The sequence below is a fragment of the Rhinolophus ferrumequinum genome, chromosome 22, assembly GCF_004115265.2.
Source record: "Rhinolophus ferrumequinum isolate MPI-CBG mRhiFer1 chromosome 22, mRhiFer1_v1.p, whole genome shotgun sequence".
In the NCBI taxonomy this organism is placed as follows: domain Eukaryota; kingdom Metazoa; phylum Chordata; class Mammalia; order Chiroptera; family Rhinolophidae; genus Rhinolophus; species Rhinolophus ferrumequinum.
Genome location: NC_046305.1, coordinates 31149080 through 31177037, shown reverse-complemented (window position 1 = coordinate 31177037; position 27958 = coordinate 31149080). Strand labels below are relative to the sequence as shown.

Genomic DNA, 27958 nt, shown 5'->3' with positions numbered 1-27958 from the left:
TCTGCTTTGTCGTCTCTGAGGATACTTTTCTGCTCTTTATTCTCTTTTAATAACTTTGTATGGGATTTCACTTCCATGTTTTTCTGAGATTTAGCTTATTTTTATATGAAGTTAGTTTTCCTAAACTTTTAGAAGGAAGCCTGGATAGAGATAGCTTCTCTACCTTCACAGAAAACCTTTCAGTGTCTTGCTTTCTGAGATTGCCTGGCTCCATTCTTTTCTTCCATCACACGATTCTCAGAGGCTGTACCCTTCATGTCCTTGTCCTTCAGTCTTCGTTGCATAGGGAGTCCCTTGTACTCACGTACTGTTTATTGCATTGGGCAGTTCCAACTGTTATTCCAAGTAGGCTTACCCTGTGTTTCATGAATACCTGTGGGCTATTTGGGGTTCTCTGTTATTAGGTCCATGGAATGGCCTGTTGTCTTCTCAAGAAGCTACTGATGCTCCCCAGCTGTCAGTGGTACGTCCCCACCCACTTATAATTTGCAGTTTGTGGAGATACTTGCCAGTCAATGTTTTGTGCCATGTCAGCCTATCAATAGCACTATCAGATAGAAATGCCTGGGGGTGCTCATTGAGTTACTACAGATATCCCTGCTTTCAGAACCAATGCTGTAATGGGACCATCCCTGGTGGTTCTTATTATGATTGCAAGATGCCCTCAGCAATAACTATCAGGGAACTTTGAAAGACAAGGTTGATTACTCACAGGTCCTAGAAGGTACGTGGCATACTTAGGGTCACACAACGAGGTTTTACAGGTTTGTTCTTTATTGGTGGATTTAAAATAGAGCAGAATTAAAGCGCACGAAGGCAAAAACAAATGGCCATGTGGTCAGTTTTCTAAGTCAACCAGAGATCTCTAACACAAAACAAAACTTCAGAGGGAGGGTGGCCTGGCCCTTTATTTGGTCATTGTGGCTGGCATATATTTACTTCAAATAGCCATCTAACGTGGATGCCTGGGTAATCAAAGCTGAAGTCAGGTCCTTGCATTAAAATTAAAACAACAGCTGTTAGGCTCTTACAACATCCAGTCTTATAAATATTGTCTCTGATATTTTGGTTTGGCTATATAATTGTTCTCTCTGTTTTTATGAACGGATTTAGAGAAATTTAAAAACTCTGCTGCTCCCACCATCTTCCCAGAATCGCCAAATTTATGCAATAAGTTCCTTATTGATGGGATTCAGAAGTTAAAATAATCCCAGATATACCGTATCCAAAGAGAATCGCCGTGGAAAGAGCACGGGTTTCAGGTCAAGCAGCTGTGGGTTACCCTGCTGGTTGTTACTCCCCTGTGTATGGCTGTGGCACAAGTCTTCCCTGCTAGGCCTGCCTTTCCTTACCACCACACAGGAGCCACCAGTGGAAAGGCATGCACAGCCCTGCACATAGTAGGTTCTCTCTCTACTCTCTGCCCTTGATTTTATAGGTCAACCAGATAACTTTATTCTTGAACTCTCCTCTGGTTTTTCTTAGGGGAGAAATCCAAGGTTGGTTTTTCTTTTTAACAAAGGTGGCATTGAAACTCATACTCCAAGAAATTTTATTTTAATGATGTTTAAGAACACATTAATATCACATTAGCACTAATAAATCTCATTTCAGTTCCAAGTATATTCTTATTCTGTTCCCAAAGTCAGCTTAGTTTTTTTCCATTACTTTTTGGATTAAAACATCTATTTATTTCTCTTTTCTGTTTTTTCATTTGCTGCCACGTATTTGCTGTTTCACTCTATAGCTCGCAAACCAGGCTGGAATTCCTCCAGGAGTATACAACGTTATTCCCTGCTCCCAGAAAAAGGCCAAGGACGTAGGAGAGGCACTTTGCACTGATCCTCTTGTATCCAAAATTTCCTTCACTGGTTCAACAGCTACCGGAAAGGTATGTGACTTAAGTCTCAAAGGAAACATATAATTCTAATATTTTCTCTTTGTAGAGTATGAAAATACAATTTCATCTTGATTACCATTTATAGGAGGATATCCAGCAGAGTGTTAAAAGCTCTGTCAAATACAGTAATATCTGACATCCTCTGGATATATTTTGGGTAGTGTTCCTCATTGTGACATGCCATAGGTTCCTAGTTGACCGGAAAAAAAAAGACCGAAGGAGTTGGGCAAAGTTCCCAGTATTTGTTTTCCGTTTTTTTTCTTTGGTTGGTTTTTTCTGCCCCTTGGCTTTCTTTTTTAATAATTTTTAAAAAATTTTTCAATTAGAGCTGACGTATAATATTATATTAGTTTCAGGTGTACAGCATAGTGATTAGACATTTATATAACTTATGAGGTGATCACCCCAATAAATCTAGTACCCACCTGGCACTATACATAGTTACTATATTGCCTACCGTATTTCCCAGAAAATAGACGGGGTCTTATATTAATTTTTGCTCCAAAGGATGCATTAGGGCTTATTTTCAGGGGATGTCTTATTTTTTTCATGTACAACAATCTACATTTATTCATGTATAACAGTCTACATTTATTCAAATACAGTCCTGTCATCTTCTTCTGGAACATCGTCGTAACTCTCCAAACCCCAAATTCTGGCTTGAATTTCTTTTTATTTATTTATTTATTTATGTATTTATTTATTTATTTATTTGGGTGACAATTGTTAGTAAAATTACATAGATTTCAGGTGTGCAATTCTGTATCACATCATCTATAAATTACATTGTGTGTTCACCACCCAGAGTCAGTTCTCCTTCCATCACCATATATTTGATTCCCCTTACCCTCATCTCCCACCCCCCAACCCCCCTTACCCTCTGGTAACCACTAAATTACGTTCCCCAGATTAATTTCCAAACCCCGTGGCCATCTTGTGGTTACTGATTGTTTTCTAATCCCCTCACTTTCCCCCTTACCCCCACCCCCCCACCCATCTAGCAACCCTCAGTTTTTCCTCTTTGTCTCCAAAACTGTTTCTGATTAGTTCATTCACTTATTCTTTTCTTTAGATTCCACATATAAGTGAGATCATATGGTACTTACCTTTCTCTGTCTGACTTATTTCACTTAACATAATGTTCTCTAGGTCCATCCATGTTGTTGCAAATGGTAAGATTTCTTTCTTCTTTATGGCTGCGTAATACTCCATTGTATAAATGTACCACAGTTTCTTAATCCAGTCATCTACCGATGGGCATTTTGGTTGTTTCCATGTCTTAGCTATTGTGTATAGTGCTGCAATAAACATAGGAGTGCATAAAGATTTTTGAATTGGAGTTTTGGATTTCTCCGGATAGATACCTAGGAGGGGAATTACTGGATCATAGGGTAGTTCCATTTTCAGATTTTTGAGATACCTCCATACTGTTTTCCATAGTGGCTGTACCAATCTGCAATCCCACCAACAGTGCACAAGCGTTCCCTTTGCTCCACATCGGCGCTAGCACTTGTTGTTTGTTGATGTATTGATGATAGCCATTTTGACTGGGGTGAGGTGGTATCTCATTGTGGTTTTTATTTGCATTTCTCTGATGGTTAGTGAGGTTGAGCATTTCTTCATATGTCTGTTTGCCATCTGTATGTCCTTTTTAGAAAAATGTCTCTTCAAGTCCTCTGCCCATTTTTTAATTGGGTCATTTGTTTTTTTGGAGTCGAGTTGAGTGAGTTTTTCATAGATTTGTGATATTAATCCCTTATCAGATATATCATTGGCAAATATCTTTTTCCATTCAGTAGGATCCCTTTTTGTTTTATTGATGGTTTCCTTTGCTGTGAAAAAACTTTTTAGTTTGATATAATCCCACATGTTTATTTTTTCTCTTACTTCCCTCGAGCGAGGGGATATATCAGTAAAAATCTTACTCCGGGTAATGTCTGTGAAGTTTCTTCCTATGTTTTCTTCTAGGTATTTTATGGTTTCAGATCTTACATTTAAGTCTTTAAGCCATTTTGAATTTATTTTTGTATATGGTGTAAGGAGGTGGTCCAGCTTCATTTTTTTGCATGTGTCTGTCCAGGTTTCCCAGCACCATTAATTGAATAGACTGTCTTTACCCCATCGTACATTCTTGCTTCCATTGTCGTAGATTAAATGGCCATATAGGCATGGATATATTTCTGGACTCTCTATTCTGTTCCATTGATCTATGTGTCTGTTTTTATGCCAGTACCATGCTGTTTTGATTACTGTAGCCTTGTAGTATAATTTGAAGTCAGGTATTGTTATACCTCCCACTTTGTTCTTATTTCTCAAGATTGCGTTTGCTATTCGGGGTCTTTTATGGTCCCATATAAATTTTAGGATTATATGTTCTATTTCTGTGAAAAACGTCGTTGGTAGTCTGATAGGAATTGCGTTGAATATGTATATTGCTTTAGGCAGTATGGACATTTTAACTATATTAATTCTTCCTATCCATGAACATGATATGTGTTTCCATCTATTTATATCTTCCTTCATTCCTTTCTTCAGTGTCTTACAATTTTCTGAATACAGATCTTTTACTTCTTTGGTTAAATTTATTCCCAGGTATTTTATTGTCTTTGGAGCAATTGTAAATGGGATTGTGTTTTTAATTTCCCCTTCTGATATTTTATTATTGGTATATACAAATGCCACTGATTTCTGAATATTAATTTTGTATCCTGCTACTTTACTAAATTCATCTATCAGCTCTAATAGCTTCTTGGTGGAGTCTTTAGGGTTCTCTATATATAGTATCATATCATCTGCATTTAATGATAATTTTACTTCCTCCTTACCAATTTGGATGCCTTTTATTTCTTTTTTTGTCCGATTGGTGTGGCTAGAATTTCCAGCACTATGTTGAATAGAAGCGGAGATAGTGGGCAACCTTGCCTTGTTCCTCCTGATCTTAGGGGGAATGGTTTTAGCTTTTCCCCATTGAGTATGATGTTAGCTGTGAGTTTGTCATATATGGCCTTTATTATGTTGAGATATGATCCCTCTATTCCCACTTTCTTAAGGGTTTTTATCATAAATGGCTGTTGGATTTTATCAAATGCTTTTTCTGCATCTATTGATATGATCATGTGATTTTTATTTTTCATTTTGTTAATGTGGCGTATCACATTAATTGATTTGCGGATGTTGAACCACCCTTGCATACCAGGGATGAATCCCACTTGATCATGGTGTATGATCTTTTTAATGTATTGCTGAATTCTGTTCGCTAATATTTTGTTGAGGATTTTTGCATCTATGTTCATTAGAGATATCGGCCTGTAGTTTTCTTTTTTTGTGGTGTCTTTGTCTGATTTTGGGATCAGGGTGATAGTGGCTTCGTAAAAAGTGTTTGGGAGTCTTCCCTCCTTCTGGATTTTTTGGAAGAGCTTGAGGAGAATAGGTGATAATTCTTTTTTGAACGTTTTGTAAAATTCACTTGTAAAGCCATCTGGTCCAGGGCTTTTGTTTGTTGGGAGACTGTTGATTACTGATTCAATTTCCGTGGTGGTAATCAGTCTATTCAGGTTTTCTGTTTCTTCTTGAGTTAACCTTGGAAGGTTGTACGCCTCTAGAAAATTGTCCATTTCTTCCAGATTGTCAAATTTGTTGGCATATAGTGGCTCATAGTAACTTCTTAAAACTTTTTGTATTTCTGCGGTGTCCGTTGTCACTTCTCCTCTTTCATTTCTGATTTTATTAATTTGGGTCCTCTCTCTCTTTTTTTTAATGAGTCTGGGTAAAGGTTTGTCGATTTTGTTTATCTTATCTAAGAACCAACTCTTGGATTCATTGATCTTTTGTATTGTTTTTCTGGTTTCTATTTCATTTATTTCTGCTCTGATCTTTATTATCTCCTTCCTTGTGCTCCCTTTGGGCTTATTTTGCTGTTCTTTTTCCAAATCCCTTAAATGTGAAGATAAACTGTTGATTAGTGATGTTTCTTGTTTCTTTAGGTAGGTCTGCAAAGCTGTGAATTTCCCTCTTAGGACTGCTTTCGCGGCATCCCATAGATTTTGGGTCTTGGTGTTTTCATTTTCATTTGTCTCGAGATATCTTTTGATTTCTTCCTTGATCACCTGCTTGACCCATTCATTATTTAGTAATAAGTTATTCAGCCTCCATGAATTGGTGTGTCTTCCAGTTTTTTTCCTGTAGTTCATTTCTAATTTCATAGCATTGTGATCAGAGGAGACAATTGGTATGATTTCAATTTTCTTAAATTTATCAAGACTTGTTTTGTGGCCTAACATATGGTCTATGTTGGAAAATGTTCCATGTGCGCTTGAGAAAAACGTGTATTTTGCAGCATTGGGGTGAAATGTTCTGAAAATATCGATTAAATCCAAGTGGTCCAATGTATCATTTAAGGCTGTTGTTTTCATATTGATTTTCTTTCTGGAAGACCTGTCCCTTGTTGTCAGAAGTGTGCTGAAGTCCCTTACTATGATAGTGTTACTGTTGATCTCTGTCTTTATGTCAGTCAGTACCTGTTTTATATATTTAGGTGCTCCTATGTTGGGTGCATAGATGTTTACTAGGGTTATGTCCTCTTGTCGGATCCATCCCTTTATCTTTTAATATGTTCTTCAATTTAAAGTCTATTTTGTCAGATATAAGTATTGCAACTCCAGCTTTTTTCTCATTTCCATTTGCATGAAATATCTTACTCCAACCCTTCACTTTCAGCCTGTGTGTGTCTTTTGTTCTGAGGTGAGTCTCTTGTATACAGCATATACAGAGGTCTTGCTTTCTTATCCAGTCAGCCACCCTATGTCTCTTGATTGGAGCATTTAATCCATTTACATTTAAAGTGATTATTGATAGGTACATAGTTATTGCCATTTTTAAATTTGTAGTTAGGTTGTTTTGATCTTTCTTCTATTTACAGAAGTCCTTTTAGTATTTCTTGCAATGCTGGCTTGGTGGTAATAAATTCCTTTAGCTTATTTTTTTCTGGAAAGCTCTTTATCTTTCCATCAACTTTAAATGATAGCCTTGCTGGATAAAGCAATCTAGGTTGTAGGCCTTTGTTTTCCATCACTTTGAGTATCTCCTGCTACTCCCTCCTGGCCTTCAATGTTTCTGTAGAAAAATCATTTGATAGTCTTATGGGAGTTCCCTTGTATGTAACCCTCTGTCTTTCTCTTGCTGCTTTTAGGATTCTCTCTTTGTCTTTAAGCTTTGCCATTTTAACTATAATGTGTCTTGGTGTGGACCTGTTTGGGTTTATCCTGGTTGGAACTCTCCGCACTTCCTGGGCTTGTATGTTGGTTTCCTTCATCAGGTTAGGGAAGTTTTCGGACATTATTACTTCAAATATGTTCTCAATCCCTTGCTTCTTCTCTTCACCTGCTGGTCTTCCTATGATACGCATGTTGTTGCGCTTGATGTTATCCCAGAGGTCTCTTTAGCCATCCTCATTGTTTTTTATTCTTTTTTCTTTCTGTTGTTCCGTTTTGGTGATCTCTGCTACCTTGTCTTCTAAGTCGCTGATTCGATCCTCTGCTTCATCTAACCTGCTGGTAATTCCTTCAAGTGAGTTCTTAATTTCGGTAATTGTGTTCTTTAGTTCTAACTGGTTGTTCGTTATGATTTCTACATCCTTCTTTATGTCTTCTCTAAGCTCCTTAAACATTCTTATCATCAATGTTCTGAACTCTGTCTCTGAAAGGTTGGTTACGTCTGCTTCATTTGGTTCCAGTTGTGGAGGTTTCTTCTGTTCTTTTATTTGGGACGTGTATCTTTGTTTCCCCATTCTGACTGACTCTCTGTGTTTGTTTTGATGTATTAGGTAGATCCCCTAGAGTTCTTAGTTCTTGCTAGGTTATCTTATGTAGTATGTGTCCTTTATATTTGACTTGCACTACGTCGTTCTTCTCCTCTGTGTGTGCTCCAACGGTGACTCTTGTGTTGTGTATATTGTTCTGTTCAAGAAGATCTTTAATTGCTTTTTGCTTGTGAGTAGGTGGAGTTAACTCCTGGGCTGACTCGTTGTGAGACTTGGCTCTGCCCCCTGCAGGGCGTTCTGCTGCATGAGGGTTGACCACTTAAATGTGGTTTGGCCTCTATGGGCTCTAGTGCCTGCAGAGAATTCCCTCTGGGTTGGACTTATAGGTCCAAGCTGGTAGTACTCTGGTTTGGTCTGGAGTTGGCCTCTGGATATGTTGAATCTTGTGCCTCTTAAGCTGGGCCCTGGTAGGGCAATTTCAGAACAAAGCAAATCACCAAGCACAACAGCAACAACAACAACAATGAAAAAAATCAAATACATTCACATGTAAAAACACCCGATAACCCCCACTCGACACAGGCAAAGATATCAAAGATATAAAGACAAAGCAAAACAAAACAAAACAAAGCAAAACAAAAAGCAGTGCCAGTCTTGGCTTAAGCCCACCAAGTAATGTCCAGGTTGTCCTCTGCTGTACCAAAGAGCCCCCTGTTTATTGCGCAGGCAGAGCCTGTCACCTGGTGCCCAGAGTGACTTTGGGACTGTAGATTTAAATGCGTGGGCCTGAGGGGTCTGGATGATAGTTTTTACAAAGTCAGTGCAATTTCTGCCCTTGCCTGCACGTATGCACACTGAGAGTAGCCCCACTAGTTCCGTGTCCAGTACTCCTGAGTCTTAGGGCACTTCTTCAGTGTGTGTGTATATGGGGGTGGGTGCGGGCGGGAGATTTCTGAGCTGCTGAAAGTCCAGAGCTGCGCCTGCCTTACTGCTGATCTCTGGGAGTGTCTCGGCAGTTGCACTTGCCCCGCCCTAGGCAGGCCAGAAAGAGTGGGGGCTGGGGATGGAGGGGTCTTCTCTCTCCCAGCCCAGCCACGCGTCACCCTCTTCCCGCAGGCCAGAAAAGGTGGTGGCTGGGGGTGGAGGAGTCTCTTCTCTCCTAGCCCAGCCAAAATCACACTCTTCCCAGTCTCCCTGGGTCAGGGCTGCCTGTCAGGCTTCCCAGAGCCTGAGCGTTACTACGGCTCCTCTGTAATCTGACACTACTCCTCAGTTCATGGGTCAGTTTAAGTCTCTGGAATGGCGGGGGTAGGATTGGAAGGGGGGGGCCCAGGTATGGAGTCTGTGTTCTTTGTCCGCCCTAGGGCCCACTAGCCGCCCTCCCGGCGGGAGAAATCAGCCGTGGGACGCAGGGAAAGAGCACACCTCCTGGTCTCTGTGCTCTCCGTTCCGCCCTGGGATCCCGTGCGTGCCCGGAACTGCGGGTGCCACCGCGGTTTTCGCCGCCGCAGGCTGAGACTCCGCCACAGACTGGGATTTCGCCGCCGCCGCCGCCGCCGCCGGCCGGGCGTTTTCACTCCGCTCCCTTCCTTCCTTCCCGTGCTCGCCCAATTAGCGCACCTTCAAGTAATCCTTAACTTCAAGTAATCCACGAGTCTCTTAGCTGTTCTGTGTGATGAGTAAAGAGTTCTTTGATGGGTTATAGGTCTCGTTTGTAATAAGATCCGGAGGAGAACTCAGAAAGTGCGCCCTGCTGCTGCCATTCCTATGACGTCACTCTCCTGGCTTGAATTTCTTGCGGCTCCATTTCCTGTAAAACCATTGGCCCCAATCTCTCATGTCCAGCAACAGAGCTCTCCTTATGAGCACGTCTTGTCCATATAGCCTGCTCGTAGTGCACTGGCAACACAGCTGTCAGTGATTTTATCCCATGAATTCTTCATCCAAGTCACGACCTCTTGCAGGCTAGGCTTCACATGGTTTCCACGCTGATTTCTCTCCATTCTATTTGCAATGTGGTCATTGATTTCCATGCACAAATTGTCCTTCAATGGCTTATTTATTGTAATATCAAGAGTCTGGAGATAGGCAGTCTTTCCTGCAGGAATCATTATTTGATCTATTCTTCTGTCTGCAAGGAAGGTCTTCATATCTTTAGCATGGTGAGTGCTGACTGAATCCCAGACTAGCAGACCTCGTTGGCCACCTCGCAAAACAAGTGGCGGCATTAAATCGACCCACTTCCTTATAACTGCTTGTGTGCACCAGGCTTTTTTGGTTTCAAGAAGATAAATGCCTGAGACACTTTCAACCTTATCTTCCTTGCTCTTAGTGATGATTGGAGGTGGGGCTTTCTTTCCATCCAGACGAATTGCCAAAATACAGGTAACAGGTGCACTTTCGTAACCAGTGGAGGCAATGTGGATTGACGAGGCACCCCTCTGATCAATTGTCGTTTGAGATCCTTGACCCATAAACACTGCAGTTTCATCCATAGCAATCATGTTGGAGAGTTGGTATTTAGAAAGTCGATGCCATCGACAAAGGACTTGAATGCAAGTGCACGTTTAATAACTTCAGTATCTTTCAGCTTGAACAGTGTTGTCGATCTTAACGACAGTTCATATTGCTGAAGGAAGCCATCCAGCCAGTTTTGTGATGCTTTGAATTCTTCTGGGGATGTTTTTAACTGTGGTGCCATTGCAAAGGCAAATGCTTGAATATCAGCCCTGCGCACAACCAAAGCATTTGCTCTCCTGTCAGCAATCTATTCACAGGTGATGTCTTCCAGCTCAGGAAATAATGGTTGCCGACCTGATCCACACTTGTGCTTCTTAGCATTTCCCTCGTCCACCTGTTGACTGAGGTTATCTTATTCTGCTTGTCATTTTTGGACCATTCGGAGATCCAACTTCTTCTCTTTGCAGAAAGCCGTAAGATTTTTGCCCCAGGAGTCCTCCACGATTCCTTTCTTATACTCGATGGAATCGAGGGCATCAAAATATTATTTCCTTTAAATCTACCATTAAATCAAGTGTTAATTGAGACAGGAGTGGCAACAAAAATGAGAGTTAAGAATGATGGTCCACACAAAAGCGACGAAAAATTGCAGGCACCAGGCACCAGAATTCAGAAAACGTTTCTTTATTTCACACAAGTGCATTAAGTACGTCCGTTATAACACATGATGTACTGAATTATGAAGATTCATATTAGACAAAACCACATCCGTTCGTTATCAAGTGTGCACGTTATTCGTGTATTGTGTCTACTCCGATTGGTCATTCGGTGGTAAGTTTCGAGTTCATCTGTTTACATAGGCATTTACCTCTCGTCCAAAGACTCCCATTTGGGTATTTACAAATAATTATAATTTTTATTATCATTTATTTTAAGTGTAGTCAATAATATTATTTATTTATATTTATATATTAATAGTATTTTATAATTCAGTACATCCGTTGTGTGTTGCGATGGATGTACTAAATGTGTCCATCTGGCTGATGATCTTAACTGGGGCTTATTTTTGGGGTAGGGCTTGTATTACGAGCATCCTGAAAAATCATGCTAGGTCTTATTTTCCGGTTAGGTCTTATTTTCAGGGAAATATGGTATATTCCCTATGCTGTACTTTACATCCCCAAGACTATTTTTATAACTGGCAATTTGCACATCTTAATCCTTTCCCCCCACACCCCCAACCACCCTCCTATCTTGCAACCCTCAAAATGTTCTCTGTATCTGAGTTTGTTTTTGTTTTGTTTGTTTATTTTGTTCTTTAGATTCCACATATATGGAAAATCATATGGCATTTGTCTTTCTCTGACTTATTCCACTCAGCATAATACCTTCTAGGTCCATCCATGTTGTTGCAGATGACAAGATTTCATTCTTTTTTATGGCTAATATTCCTGTGTGTGTGTGTGTGTGTGTGTGTGTGTGTGTGTGTGTATCACCTCTTCTTTATCCATTCATCAATTGATGGACATCCAGGTTGCCTCCATATCTTGGTTAATGTAAATAATATTTCAGTGAACATATGGATTTACATGTCCCTTCGAACATGTATTTTAGGTTTCTTCCGATAAATACCCAGAAGTGGAATTACTGAGTCGCTCTTTGTCTCTTGTTATATCTTTGTTTTAAAGTCTATTTTGTCTGGTATAAGTATTGCTACCTTAGCATTTTTGTTTTGTTTCCATTTTTATGAAATACCTTTTTCTATCCCTTTACTATCAATCTGTGTATCTTTCAATCTGAAGTGAGTCTCTGGTAGGCAGTATATAAAGGGTCTTGTTTTCTTATCCATTCAGCTGCCGTGTCTTTTGATTGAAACATTTAATCCATTTACATTTAAAGTAATTGTTAATAGGTATGTAGTTATTGCCATTTTATTATTCATATTTTTGATTATTTTTTTCCTTCTTCTTAAGAAATCCCTTAACATTTCTTGTAATACTGGTTTGGTGGTAATGAGTTCCTTTAGCTTTTTCTTGTCTGGGAAGCTCTTTACCTCTCGTTCAATTATAAATGATAACTTTGCTGGTAAAATAATCTTGGTTGTAGGTCCTTGCTTCTCATCATTTTAAATATTTCATGTCAATCCCTTCTGGCCTGTAAAGTTTCTGTTCAGAAATCATCTGATAGTCTTATGGGATCTCCCTTTTAGGTAACTAACTGCTTTTCTCTTGCTGCTTTTAAAATTCTCTCTTTGTCATTAACGTTTGGCATTTTAATTATAATGTGTATTGGTGTCGGCCTCTTTGGGTTCATCTTGTTTGGCATTCTCTGCACCTCCTGGTCTTGTTTGTCTATTTCCTTTACCAGGTTAGGGAAGTTTTCTGTCATTATTTTGTCAAATAGGTTTTTAATTGCTTGTTGTCTCTCTTCTGTTCTAGTTGTGCTCTTCTGTTCTAGTTGAGCCATGGTTGCTGTTGTCACGTCAATAGGAGAGATTGACCCCTCAGGCTGATTGGTTGTAAATGCCTGCCATGACTACAGTGGAGGAGCTAATGTGCAGGGGCTGATCCTACAGAGCAGAATTCACTTTAGCAGGGCTCTGGTGCCTGCCCAGTCTGCCCTTTGGGTGTGTTGTCTGAGGAGGCAGTTGGGTGGTGCTCCAGTTCAGTCTGAAGCTGGCCACCACTTGTGCCTGCCCCAGGGCCTCCTAGGAGGGGCCCTGCCACAGGCCAAGTTCAGCCACAGCCTGTACCCTGCCCGGGGCCATCTGAATGAGCCACAAAGCAATCCACAGAAGGCCGCCCCATGCACTGGGCATAGAGATGCCTGGGAAAGGCTAAGCTGTGAACTGAGGCCCGCTGCTGCTAGTGCTGGTCTTGGGGCTGCTGAGCAAGAGGTACGGGGTACACCAAAGCCAGATGCTGCTTGTTTGGGGTTTGTGAATTTTTGAGAGATTCTAGGCGTGAGCCAAGACAGGCCATTTGTAAGGAAAAGACACTGGAAGCAGCTTGGGAAGCCTGAAAGTTGGGTGGAGCAGGGTCTCAGGGAATCACCAGGGCTGGGTGAACTGTGTTAGCCAGGTTGATGGAGACTCAGATATGGTGGCCACCTGCATCTGTGCACTATGAATGGGGAGGGTTTAACAGAGGACAGTGGCTTCTACCAGCACTTCTGCCCCTCCAGCCCTCACCCTGAAGCCAGACAAGTCACTTCCTCCCCATATGTCTCTGGCACCTTTCGAGCTGCTGCCCCAGTGCTAGACCTCAGAGCAAGTTAGTCCGTCAGCGAGTAAGACCACGTGTGGGCCCTTTAAGAGGAATGCCTATGACTCCAGCCACACTCCGTGTCACACAGCCTTAATCTCTGCTGGTTTTCACAGCCAGAAGTTACGGGGACTTATTTCCCTGACACTGGAACCCTGGGCTGGGGAGCCTGGTGTTGGGCTGGGATCCCTCACTCCTCTAGGGGGTCCTCCACAGCTGAGGTATGCCTCCTGATTTTTAATGGTCACACACAAGTGTGGGACAAACCCATTCCACATTTCTGCCCGTCCTACCAGTCTCAAGGTGGCTACTTCTGTATGACCGTAGTTGTAGGACTTTCGGTTCAGCTAGACTTGAGGCTATTCTCAGTGGTGATTGTTCTGTAGTTTAGTTGTAATTTTGATGCAGTCATGAAAAGGAGGCAAGCACAGTATTTACCTACTCTGCCATCTTGACTGGAAATCCCCCCTTCCATTACTTGTTTTATGTGAAGTGGCTGAAAGTTAGCCATCTTATTTCCTCAATTCTGGAATGCAAGTTTTTTTCTTAATATAGAATTAAAGATTTGAAACACAACTGATGTTGAAATGGATGTCTTAGAACTGAACAAAAATTGTATTTACTATAAAGGAACTTACAGAAAAAAAAGTTCTTTTTTCTTTATTTGAAAGAACTGAAAATTTCTTCCCCCAAAACTTTATGTGTGCACCTATGAGAGGATTTTTATTTATGCTTCCAAATGTTCAAAAGAGCAAAAAAACAGAGTAGAATAAAAGTTTTTACTTATGGTATTTCTATCCAAATAGTATAGTTTTTCTGCTAATATATATTTATATATGTGTGTGTGTGTGTGTGTGTGTGTGTGTGTGTACTCATGCTAGAGATGTACATGAACCTTTATCAGATAAAAATAACATCAATCTAATCTGAAAGTTTTTGTGGAACTGGTCATTTCTAGACACCATGAGAAGCAGGAAGGAATAAAGCAAGTTAATAACTCCCAAACATAATCACTTTGTTGTGCCATAAATTTAGTTGCAGTCAGGGAGTGGTACTCTGGGAGCCTGCCATTCATCTATATAAGCTGCAGGAATTTTAGATCCATGAACTTTACAGCCTTGATAAGTGTGTCTTACAATGCAGACTTATTCTCAGAGGACTTCAAAGGTCACTAGGAAATAGTTAGAGGAAAGGAGACACCTGAGAGAAAGTGTTATAAAACCTTTGCCATTGAAGCCAGAGATGCTGAGCCAGCAACTCAGTATTTTTCCTCACATTGCTCAGCAAACTGTCACCATCTGACAGCCCCCAGGACAATGCCCACCATGTTCCTGCCAAGTCTAACTTGCCTCTTAAATTATTTACCCAGGACAGGGATTCACTTCAAGTGGCTTAAAGGGAGAGTGACCGGAATCACTTATGAAGGAATAACTACTCCATATATCAGGGGCCTCTTCCGAGCTGATCTTTATGGAGAATCAATGGCTGGGCTCCTGATCTTCAGACAGAATCCTGCCTCTAACTGAGCCCCAGACAGTAAGCCTATTCCAGACAGGCTTAGCCCGCCCTCACTCCCTTGCAGGGAGACCACCCCTCTGGGGCTGCCGAGGGACAGCAGCCATGTTTATAGCATATAGCACCTTATCTCTTCCCACACAGAGAACTGATCATCTGAACAGATGAGTGATCATCTGACCCGAGGAAAACAGACTCATAAGCTGGCCAGTGACCTAGCATAGAGAGATGATCCAGGCAGTCACAGCCCCTCTCCAGGGCTTTAGAAGCTGAGATTCTGAGAAGATCAGCAGAGGGAACCAGAATGGAAGGGATTCCTTACAAGGTGACAGGAGTGCAGACTGTACTGCAGGCTCATGGCAGCCAAAGCCAGGTTCAGTCCATGATCCTGAGAACTAAAAGGAAGAACACATGGTCAGAGGACACAGAGTCAGTGCGCGCAGAAGGAAGATGCCTCAGGACAGGTCCTGTGCCCAAGGCTGGGTGGAGTCAAGAGACCCAAAGTGAACAAAGTCAGGAAGATCAGTGGCCTGGCAGAGAGCATTTCTTAAAATTTCAAAACAGAAATAACTATCTTGAGTCCAATGCAGAAATATGTTTAATCTTAAAACTTGTACCACTTTGTTGAATAGTAACATTTCAGTGAGAAGATCGTTACTACTATTTAGTTGCTGGAACATTAACATCTGGGTGTATAGAGAAGTACTGGCACAGAAACATTTGTCCAGCCATTCTGAATTTTGACCAAAAGCCCTATCACAAAACCCTCGACCTCAAGGTATGCATCACTGGGGGCCATTTCTATAGTAACCTTGGACTTGTGATTACTGTCTGTCTCACTGAACAATCCAAGCCATTCCATCTTTCCTATAGCTGTGACTGGGCAGAGACCTACTATTTGTTATAAAGCAGTTAAACATCCTTGGGCATCTTTTCTTGGCAATAAAAAATCTCTTACTGGATATATAAAGCCTAATAGTCACATGTCTCAAAAAGGCTTTCAATTGTGCATTGAGCAATTCTACTTATTGTATTTCTCATAAGGCAATAATTGCAGTATTATTTTTTAACAGCAAGGAATTGGAAACAACCTAAATTTTCAACAGATGGAGGCTGAATTAATAAATTATGGAACAGTCATGCAATGAAATATTATGCAGGCATCTAAAGGAATGTTGTAGAAATATGTGTGCTGACATGAGAGAATCTTCACGTATTAATGTCTCATTAAAGGAACAAGGTATAACATGTTGTGGACATGTTAAGATGTTCCAGATATGTGGTGAATTGGGAAGATAAAGCAGGTTGCAAAACTACATAACTCTACCATCCTGTTTTCTTAAAACAAAAAAAAAGTACATATACATAAACCTGCATTGCCACATTCTGGATGTGTATACCTTAAAATGTTATCAGTGGTAAGCTATGGGTTCTGGAATTCTGGGTGATTTTATTAACTTACCTCTATATTATGATTTTAAGCCTATCATACAATATTTTGAATAGGTAATACACTTACGTGGTTAAAAAATCAAGACAATATAAACATGAAGTCTCACCCTCACCCCTGTCCCTACTCCCTTCCCCTTTTATTATTACTTTTACTTTCTTATCTTCCCAGTGTTTTTTTGTCAAATACAAGCAAATATGAATATGTATTCTTGCTTTCCCCTTTTCTTATACAAAATATCATCCAATATACACTATGGTATAGCTGGCTTTTTTCACCATTGGGTAGTTTTTTGAAACAAAGGCTCACAGCATTCTGTCCTCTGCTTACAGATACTGTTGCACCATGCAGCCAACTCTGTGAAAAGAGTCTCCATGGAGCTGGGTGGCCATGCCCCATTCATTGTATTTGACAGTGCCAATGTTGACCAGGCAGTGGCAGGGGCCATGGCATCTAAATTTAGGAACTCTGGACAGGTGAGTCCTGTAGTGTTTTCCAGGGTTTGTATGTGTCTGTATTTTACAAAAGTCCTGCAGTCTTATTCATCTCTTCAAAGGAAACTTTTGGGTTCCTTCCATTGTCCATCCTTCCCCTCATTTTTTCAGCCAATACTTAGAAAATACTCTCTCTTTGCTAGGGATGATGGCTAGGCATGGAGATCCCAAGAGAAATACAGTTTCTGGCTTCAAGGAATTTCCTGAACAGAAGATGTCTTTTAATTAAATTGTTCTCTCTTCTTTCCCCTACTCTTTGAATTTGGTTATGTTCACAGTTTTCCCTCATTGGGCTTTTCTGTACTGAACAGGTACAATCATCTCCTCTGACACAAAACAGCCTAAATAGTTAGTATCAGAGGCCCGTAGTCTTAAGGAAATAAAGTAGGAAAATGTTGAGATAGTGCCTTGGAAAACTCAAAACACTGCTGCTGTCTCACACTTTCTGAGATGGAGGGGGCATGATTGGCACCCACTTCAGGGCACGTGCCTGGAGACTATCAGTGTGCCCACAGGCTATCCAGGTTGTCACTGGGAGAGTGGTCACCTGAGCTCACTCACACCTTCATAGGAAATTCTGGAATGTTAGATCTGGCAGGGTCCTTCAAAGTTATCTGATACAAATCTTGCATTTACAGATGAGTAAATGAGATTAGAAAGACTAACTGACGGGAGGTCATACATCCTTGGGTCACAGTCCCAACTCTGCTAAGGAGCTGGGACTGTGAACCTAGGGTCCTACCTCCCCAGTTCTATCCAAGCTGTTGTCAGGATCCTGGCTTCTTACAAAATATTCTTAAGCACTTTGTCTTAAAGTATCATCAATAAACAGTTTTAAATGCATTCCAGAAACAGAATGAAAACTCCTAAAATGTTACACTGTAAAAAAAAAAAAAAAAAGGTGAAATGTGTAGCATCCTATATTAAATAGTTTTCATCCTTTGGTAGTTAGTTTTTCCTAAATACGCTTAGTTGTTTCAGAAAAAGATGTTTCCCTTTAAAAATACAAAATGTTGGTGTTTGTAAACCTTCAGTTACACTATAAAGCTACAATTTTGGGGTATGTTCCTTTAAGCCAATAAAAATGCATAGGAGACAAAATTATCTATGTACTTGTTTCCACTAGAAAAATACATGATTAAAAAAAATTCAAGATATAAGACATTTTTAAAAGAAATTGAAGAAGACACAAAGAAATGGAAAGACATTCCGTGCTCATGGATTGGAAGAATCAACACAGTTAAAATAGCCATATTACCCAAAGCAATATACAGATTTAATGCAATCCTCATCAAAATCCCAAATGGCATTTTTTAAAGAAATAGAACAAAAAAATCATCAGATTTGTTTGGAACCACAAAACACCCCGAATAGCCAAAGCAATCTTAAGAAAAAAGAACAATACTGGAGGTATCACACTCCCTGACGTTAGCTTGTACTACAAGGCTACAATAATCAAAACAGCATGGTATTGGCAGAAAAACAGACACATAGACCAACGGAATAGAATTGAGAACCCAGAAATAAAACCACATAAATATGGACAGATAATTTTTGACAAAGAAGCTAAAAACATACAATGGAGAAAAGACAGCCTCTTCAATAAATGGTGCTGGGAGAATTGGATAGCCACGTGCCAAAGAATGAAACTGGACTGCTATCTGTCACCATGTACCAAAATTAATTCAAAATGGATCAAAGACTTAAGCATAAGACCTGACAATAAACTGCATAGAAGAAACATAGGTACTAAACTTATGGACCTTGGGTTCAAAGAGCATTTTATGAATTTGACTCCAAAAGAAAAGGAAGTGAAAGCTAAAATAAACGAATGGGACTATATGAAACTTGAAAGCTTCTGCACAGAAAAAGAAACCATCGACAAAATAAAGAGGCAACCAACTGAATGGGAGAAAATTTTTGCAAACAGTGCCTCCGAAAAGGGGCTAATATCCAAAATATACAAGGAACTCATGAAACTCAACAACAAAAAAACAAACAACCCAATTGAAAAATGGGCAGTTTCTCCAAAGAGGACATACAAATGGCAAATAGACATGAAAAAATGCTCAACATCATTAATCATCAGAGAAATGCAAATAAAAACCACAATGAGATATCACCTCACCCCAGTCAGAATGGCTATCATCAACAAGACAAATAGTAACAAGTGTTGGAGAGGCTGTGGAGGAAAAGGAACCCTCATACACTGTTGGTGGGAATGCAGACTGGTGCAGCCGTTATGGAAGGCAGTGTGGAGGTTCCTCAAAAAATTATGAATAGAATTACCATATGACCCAGCAATCCCTCTCCTGGGTATCTACCCAAAAAATCTGAAAACATTTATACATAAAGACATGTGTGCTCCAATGTTCATTGCAGCTATGTTTACAGTGGCCAAGACATGGAAACAACCAAAATGTCCTTCGATAGATGAATGGATAAAGAAGTTGTGGTATATATATACAATGGAATACTATTCGGCATTAAGAAAAGATGATATGGGAACATTTGTGACAACCTGGATGGATCTTGAGAGTATAATGCTAAGTGAAATAAGTCAGACAGAAAAAGCAGAGAACCATATGATTTCACTGATATGTGGTATATATACCAAAAACAACAAAAGAACAAGACAAACAAATGAGAAACAAAAACTCATAGACACAGACAATAGTTTAGTGGTTATCAGAGGGTAAAGGGGGTGGAGGGTGAGAGATAAGGGTAAGGGGGATCAAATATATGGTGATGGAAGGAGAACTGACTCTGGGTGGTGAACACACAGTGGGATTTATAGATGATGTAATACAGAATTGTACATCTGAAATCTGTAATTTTACTAACAATTGTCACCCCAATAAATTTTTTAAAAAATACAAGAAGAAAGTTTATCAGTAATAACTCTCTATTTCCTGCAGTGTGGTTATATTTTATAATTTTTAAATATTAGGTCTAACTAGAAAAAATAAGCAAGGGTACTTTCAATAATTTAGACTAACGTGGAAGAATGGTCTTGTGTCCATTTTCAAAATGTCAGACTCTGCAAACACTTGGGAGACTTAAGCTAAAGGATGTAAGCTAGCCTTTGACCACGTTCCTCTAGCCTCGGCCCTCTGTCGGTGGAGCATCACAGCCTCTCAGCGGGTTAGTTTTTAGTGTTGCTTCTTTTGCCTTATTTGTTTCATAATGACTTATTCAAGCCATTTGAAACAACTTGAGTTATGACTTTCTTTTCTTTTTTTTGCACACAGATATTTATCTTGCATACATGTTTAACCACAGGTATGCCAGCTGTGCAAGGGGTTTGAGAGGAATGTGCGCTTCAGTGCACTTATCTTTAGGGCCAAGCCCACCTGGACAGGAAAATAGCAAGTTGGACACCTGATGAGGATGCCTGGGGAAATGTTTTCACACTCAGAGGGAGCAGCAGTCACACATTTATTGATCAGATCAATAGCTTCCTACAAACTGTCTACCGGAGTTTGTTTTTTCTGTCTAGACTTGTGTTTGCTCAAACCGTTTCTTGGTGCAAAAGGGTATCCATGATTCCTTTGTGAAAAAATTTGCGGAGGCAATTAAAACGAATCTGCATGTGGGTGATGGATTTGAGGAGAGAACTACTCAAGGCCCATTAATTAACGAAAAAGCAGTAGAAAAGGTAAGTTTGTTTTATTATCTGTTAAATTTCGTAGTTGTGATATCAAAAGCTTAACTAGCAAAAAACACTTTGGTAATGTACCCAACAAGGGTATTTTGGAAACAATGGAGAAGTCATAAAAAAGTGAATTTCTGCCAATTTGTTTGAGTTGTGTGGTATCATCTAGTCATAAGCTTTTAAAACTCTGTCATGACAGTTCCCCTGAGATCCATCACTTTAGATCTTTACTGTACGCCCTAAATTTTCTCTTAAAGTGGTGATAATTCCATCCCTTGCTGCCTCAGGAATTAAGATGTTAAAATACGAAGTTCTTTAATTTTTTGAACACCTAAAAGGAAAAGAAGACCAGCTTTGTTTTTGAGATCGTTTATGTTTTAGCTGAAATGCTGGCTGGCATTGACAACAAAATGCCCTTCCAGAAGAATCCTTGACAAAAACATCCTGGCAGCGAGATGTAGAATTGCAGAGGCCACGTTGAAGATTTAGAGATGGCAGTGGAAAGGGGAAACTGTTTATAGGAAAAATGTGTTCAAAAAATGTCACAATCTAGTCTACTAGCTCGTTGAGATTTCACTCTTTGTTCTGCTTTTTTAAAAAAAATAATCCTTTTCAGAGTTGCTTACAAGGAACTTTCTTATAATACCAGACATGATATTGCTCTAGGGAATATGCTCCCTAGATAAATGTCTACTAGTAGAAAGGATTTTAATGGAATAATTTATATATATATTAACCAGAAAATGGAGGCTGGATATTGAGTGTGGGAGAGGTGGCCAGAAGGGGGCATAGCCAGCTTCCTGGGTGTCACCTGAGGAACCTGAATCAAGTTAGAGCCAGGTCATCACTGCGGTGGGCAGCACAGCCTGACCAGTGTTTATAAGCCTGCTGAGGGCCATGCCCTGGAATGCCTGCCCCAATCCAGGGCTGAACCCTGGCTGTTGCCTTCCCCGGTAGAAACCAAGGGCAGCACTGAGGTTTGAGAGCTCTGCTAAATCTCTAGTTATTGCCTTGGGTTCACTTTAGATAGAGAACATACATTAAAGTTTATATTGGTACGATCTGCATTTTTGAGGTGACTTTGGAGCCTAGGAACTCGCTCAGCCAGTGAAGACAATTTAGGTCTGTATATCTCAGAGTGGTGGTTTTCAACTCACTCTGTGCCTTTAACAGCTACAGATGCCTGGGTCCCACCCAAGGAGATTGGGGTGTGAATTTGTCTGGAGTACAGCTGAAGCACTGGTATTTTTGAAGTGTCGCAGTTAATGCTAGTTTGCAGCCAGGCCAGGAAACCATTGTCCTAGAGGTTTTTCTTTTTCTTTTTTCTTTTCTTTTTCTTTTTTTTTTTTTTGGCCAAAGTGAAGGTGCAGAGAGGGCGCTGTTTCCCAGGACTTCAAGCAACTACAGCTGAAGGATTTTTTTTCCAAGTCAAGTTGTTCTTTCAATCTTAGTTGTGGAGGGTGCAGCTCAGCTCCAGGTCCAGTTGCCGTTGCTAGTTGCAGGGGGCATAGCCCACCATCCCTTGCGGGAGTCGAACCGGCAACCTTGTGGTTGAGAGCCCGCGCTCCAACCAACAACTGAGCCATCCGGGAGCTCAGCGGCAGCTCAGCTCAAGGTGCCGTGTTCAAACTTAGTTGCAGGGGGCACTGCCCACCATCCCTTGCAGGACTCAAGGAATTGAACTGGCATCCTGTGGTTGAGAGCCCACTGACCCATGTGTGAATCGAACTGGCAGCCTTTGGAGTTAGGAGCACGGAGCTCTAACCACCTGAGCCACCGGGCCGGTGAGGATTTCTCTTTTGAGTGGAGATTTAGTATAAAGCACCTTGTTTGAAAACAATCCATCCCGTTGACTTTAGTGTACATACGGTGATAGATTGAATTCCAGGGGGAAAAACTGCGTATCACATTTAATATGACAAGAAGAGAACAGAGAAGATTCTATTTGGGGACAAAGAGGTAGGCTCTTGTTAACTATGTTAAATATAGTTATTAGAGATGTAAATCATAGAAAGTAAACCATCCTGGCTAATGGGTTTTATTGCAAACAGTGGACTATGAGAGCATTGTAGGGGATGAGGCAGAATGGATGGCAAAATGCCCAAGCCTATATCTGTCTCTTCTGAAATGCTATAGATCATTCAGCTGAGAATGGGACCAAAGATTGTGACGAAGTTCTGGAAGGCAGAAAGGCTTGTGTGAACAAAAAGGCCAAAGCAGATGAAGCATGCCAAGGGGAGGCCTGCAGAGGAAATGGTGCCATTTTTTAGGATGGAGCCTTTCTAGAATTGGCTGCAATAAAGGGAGGAATGGGAGGAAGTGAGAAATGGCTAATTGATTAAACTTTTGCAGTTTTCTGGGTTATTCCCAGGCACTCCCCACCACCACCACTAGTATGCACAAGACAACTGAGGCATTTGCTCCAGGTAGGCAGATACCTCTGAGGAAATTTAGCAGCCTACTGACGAGGGCTGCCGCTTCGAGAGTGAGGGAGGTGCACCAGAACAGGGCTCTCCTACAAGTCTGCCAGGTCAGAATAAATCTGAGCTTGTGGTTGTCCCTCCCTTTCAGGGAGTAGACTGGAAACAGCAAAGGCCACCCACCTAAGTTATCAACCCAGTCCTTCATTAGAAAGATGAACCACCAAGGATCATGACAAATCCTCAGCACGAAGGAGGAAGGGTCAGTTAAGAACAAACAGAACAGCTACCCTCAAGGAAGTAAATGAATCTGGGAACGGAAAGGAATTCTCTAAGAATCTAAGAGTGTCCTCCAAGTGTTTTGAGAAGACAGTACATCTATAAAGCAGAAGCAGTTTCTATGAAAATGAAGCAATGAGAACAAGAAAGAGTTTGTAGAAATTAAACACATCATGGTCAAAAAATTTTTTAATTAGTAGATGAAGACAGAAGACAAAATCAAGGAGATCTCTTAAGACAAAGAGATGAAAAACATGGCAGAAATGCAAAAAGAAATCAGAATTAATCTGAGGTGAGGGGGATATCCATTTTAGTAATAGGAGTAGTAGAAAAAAGAATTGAGAAGATGGGGGAAATGGCATTGTTAAATAAATCATAGAAAAAAGTTTCTTAGAGCTGGGGGGAAATAATTCTTCAGATTGAAATATTTCACCAAGTGTCACGTAGAATGAATGGGAAAAAAAACAAAACACACAAACAGATTTAGGATGTCAGGAACACAAAAGAAGATCCTAGAAGCTTCCAGAAGGGGAAAAGCTACTCACAAAGGAGGGAGAGAAGCCTTATTGAATCAGACTTTTCATCAGCAACACTAGAAATGGAGAAGTGCCTTCAATGTACTGAAGGAAAATTATTGGATCAAAATTCTATCACCAACCAAATTATTGATCAGATGGAGTACAAAGTAAAACATCAGACATGCAGTGTCAGAAAGTTCAGAAAGTAAACCACTTTCAGTGCAACTTTTTCAGAAAAACTACTTGAGAACATATGAAAACAAAATGAAAGCAAAGTCCAGGAAAGAGGATGATGTGGAATCCCAGATCTTGGAACACACGTAGGAGTGCAGTGAGAGCAAATCCAAGGAAAACAGCTGAGCATCAGGCCTGGAAAGACAGCAGTGATATCAGACCAGTCAACAAATGGTAAGACAGCCACAAACCACAGAGAAGGGCGGGGCCAGTGCTGTACCACCATGCACCCTCTTACTGCCTCTGTATCCCTGCATATTTGGTTCCTTCTACCCAAAGGAACTAGGGTACATTGTTTTAAACCTATTTGAGAAAGAAAGAAAACCAGTTACACTTTTCTGCAGTTTAAACATTCTGAAAGATTGTGTCATCTTCCAGGTATCCTTAATCAGCTTTCCCAATGGCTCTTCTCTTTCTCATCACACAGGTAGAGAAACACGTGAGTGACGCACTTTCCAAAGGGGCCACAGTTGTGACAGGCGGAAAGCGGCATCAACTTGGAAAAAATTTCTTTGAGCCTACCCTGCTCAGCAATGTCACCCAGGATATGCTCTGCTCTCATGAGGAGACTTTTGGGCCTCTGGCACCAGTTATCAAGTAAGATCGTCTAGCTGGTAGGAAGACAAGAGAAAGAATAGGAAAGGAAAAGGAAACCTAGAGAAAATCCAGTACATGTGCTTTTTGAGGCCTGGTTGTGGGAGGGGGTGGATTAGAGAGTCAGGGAGCTGTGCTGTGTCAATTGAAGAGGCAAGTTCCCTTTATGATTTTTAAAAATTTGTTTTTACTATTGCCTACTTAGATCACAAAATTTACCAAATTCTGTACTTTGCTTTCTTACTTTTTGCTTTGTGCTGAACTCATTTTTATTCTTCACAGAGTACATCCTCCAAGAGTTCTTTCAAGGGAGTCTGTGGGAAATGAATATTCTGTGTTCTTACATGATTTTTTATCTCACATTTGCAAGTAAATAATAATTTCCTGGATAAAATTCTAGCTTCAACACTTTGAAAATATAACTCCTTTGTCTGTTTACATCCTGAGAAAGCTGGTGTCTAGCTCCTGTTCCATAGAAAGGGATCTACTTTTTGGAGATTTTTGAAATTTCTCATGGTCTTTGACGTTCTTAAATTTTACTGGTGTGGCACACTGTGAGCTTTTTCATTCTGAAGATCTCACGTCTTCCTTTAATATATAAAGTGTTTGTTTAGTCCTGGGAAATTCTTGGTGGTTATTTCTCCAGATGCTTCTCTCCCTCCATGTATCCTTTTCCAGCCTTGTAAGATTCTATTATAGAGTTACATCTACTTCCGTTCTCCACTGCTCTTAACTCCTGTTTATTCATTCCATCTCTTCATCCATTCCTGGTGCCTCCTGAGACACTCCTCCTCCACTTGCCAGCCTAGTACTTCACTTTTCACGTACACCCATTTTGCCGTCCAACACATCCACCGCATTCTTTATCGCGACAATTATTTTTTTCATCCTTGATCTCTCCAGTGGTTCTTCCCCATAACTGATTCTTTCTGCTTCATTATTCTCCCCTATTTTGCTGTGGATAGTTATCCTTTTCCTATGCTTTTGTTCTCTTCCACTGTTTCTGCCTCCCCTGGTACAGGTTGTTCTGTTTGTTATTGTTCTTAGTCCTGGAGCCCTCAGATGCCTTGTCATTTTCTTGTAACTCATCTTTGGCCCCTTGAATGGTTAGCAGCCTTGGCTAGTAGTGACGTCCTCCTTGGGATTGTGGTAAAAATCTTAGACCTTAGTTTGTGCTTCTTGTGATACATTTAGAGGGCAGAGGGTTGAGCCTCAGGGAGGGAGCCTCTACTATTAAAATCTAGTCTCTATACAACTCCCTGTGACCCAGGTATCCTTTGCCCCCTGAGGCATTTTGAGTTACCTCTATTGTAATGGGTTGGGGAGAAGAGGCGTGGTTGTTCTGGATGGTTCACTAAGCCAGCTGGGCTTAAGTACTGCCTGGGCCCACTGCCCTAAGCTGGCCTTGCTGCTTTTCTGCCCTGTGGCAACATAGCATTAATCCAGGGAGCCAGGTCTATAGGCAACATCACCTGAAATTCACAGGCGTGATGAAGGAGGTGTAGCCCCATGTCCACGGGCTCCATGGAGCTCTGTCCCTTCCCATCCCCTCCATGGGTGATCCCTAGCTCTCCCACTTGAGGCTGTCATTGTCCCCAAGATCCAATCACTTTTTGGCCTCTACAGGTGTTGTGCATTTTTGGTATTAGTTGCTGATGAGGTTTTTGAGCCATGATTCTCTTTCTCTCTCCTCTGACATCAGGTTCCCAAAGAGAGCTGGCAGCTGTGCTGCCTGTGCCATTTTATCCAGGACAGAAATCTTTCTAATCATATACTTTGCCGGCTTTGTTACCATCTTGCTAATGAAGTTTATATATTATTCTGCCACTTAAAGAACTTTTTCATCTTGGTTTTAGTGAAAATTTTTACCTAGAATGTGAACTTGATGTTTCTCAGGAAACCAGAAGGATGCAAATCAGGCTTTGCTACTTCACATCTGTGTCCCCTGGATGACTTAACTTCTCTGAGCCTCCGGACCCTCATGTGGGAAAGCAATACAAGTAGTACCTGCCTCCCAGGGGAGGTGTGAGGTTTAAGTGACATGACGTGCACAAAGTGCTTAGCATACAGCCTGATATCATTATGGTTGTTGCTGTACACTAAAAACGTTAGGGCCAGGAGGGGACTCAGCTGTTACCTGTGGGCTCTCGTCTCCCACACAGCTCCGATATTAGCATGTACACCTGAAAGGTGTAGATCCTCAATGACACTGTGACTGATGATGTCATGATTGTATCTCTGAGGGATGGGTGCAAAGTAAGGACATCAGCAATGCTGTTTTCCTGTTCTCTAGTAAATAGAATGGCTCTAGGAGACCAGTGTCATCCTCTGAACAATTGATTCTCTCAGGGCTACCATCCTTGACCTTCCCTCCCCCAGAGCTGCCTTTTTCTCTCCCAGTTTTCCCCACATATGAACTGGGACCCAGGGGAGCCCAGCCAGTTCTGCCCAGTGCCCCCAGAGACATGGGGGCCCCCACTACTGGCAGATCTCTGAATTAGGGTGCTTGAACATATTGTCCCAGTTACAATTCTGGGGCAACAGGAAAATGCCTCTCAAATCTTGTTCCAGAAATAAAATGATAAAGCTGGAAGAGCCCACATGGGGCTTTGGTCCTACCACACTTTCTTTCAGAGAACAGACTCAGTGCCTTCACACTGTTAAGCAGCATATGTGGTAGAGCCAACATCAGAACTCCGGGCCTGGCTTCCTCTGGATGGTTTTCTTTCTACTACATTTTGCTTCTAATGTGTGTATTCTTAGTAGGTAACAACAGCACTGATCCATTTTTTTACAGCATTTTGTTTGACATTGTGGATATACCACAGTTCCCTGCACGTCAGCCTGCTTGTCTCTTGCTGTCTTAGAAGATGTGAGCTGGGTTGATTGAGCACGCTGGCCTTGAATGCTGAGTCATCACAGCGAGTGGTGCCATTTTCCTCTGTACTCTGTTCTGGGATCTCTTTACAAAACTCCTGTTTACCTCTTGCCATTATTGGGGAAATAAATCAGCAGGAAAGAGAGCTCATTTTCTTTATGCCCCTTTACAGGTTATACTGATGACCATATTAACTTTGGCAGGTTCGACTCAGAGGAGGAGGCTGTGGCGATTGCTAATGCGACTGACGTTGGATTAGCAGGTAGGTGTCCATCCCGACTCAGTGGCAGTCATAATATTTCTCAGGCTGGTGCTGGAGTGTTCCTTTTAGACACAGCCCTGGGTTTTGAGAAGGACACTTCACTGGAACACATGTCCGTTGCTTTCCGAGAAGCAAGGGGGTGGTGGGAGGAGAGGCAGTGCAGATTGTTCTAGGTGGGGAAATCGCACACACCCTTGTTCTCAGGGGCTTGATGCCTGGAAATTCCAAGTGCTTCTCCCATTTTCCTGGCTCCTAGAGTTGAACAGAGAGGCAGCACA

The 27958-nt window shown here is 41.1% G+C and overlaps 1 protein-coding gene across 6 annotated transcripts in view; it reads left to right on the top strand.

The window, feature by feature from the left end:
- ALDH5A1 (aldehyde dehydrogenase 5 family member A1) overlaps window positions 1-27958 on the top strand; it is a 50658-nt gene that overhangs the window by 14211 nt on the left and 8489 nt on the right. For 3 of the 6 annotated variants that reach the window (XM_033094120.1, XM_033094124.1, XM_033094119.1), the window contains 5 exons: window positions 1748-1891; window positions 16679-16822; window positions 20340-20498; window positions 24374-24543; window positions 27622-27680. In XM_033094120.1, the coding sequence (XP_032950011.1) occupies window positions 1748-1891; window positions 16679-16822; window positions 20340-20498; window positions 24374-24543; window positions 27622-27680 (676 nt within the window). The remainder of the gene's footprint in view (window positions 1-1747; window positions 1892-16678; window positions 16823-20339; window positions 20499-24373; window positions 24544-27621; window positions 27681-27958) is intronic. The other 3 variants (XM_033094122.1, XM_033094121.1, XM_033094123.1) reach the window with 3 other exon arrangements.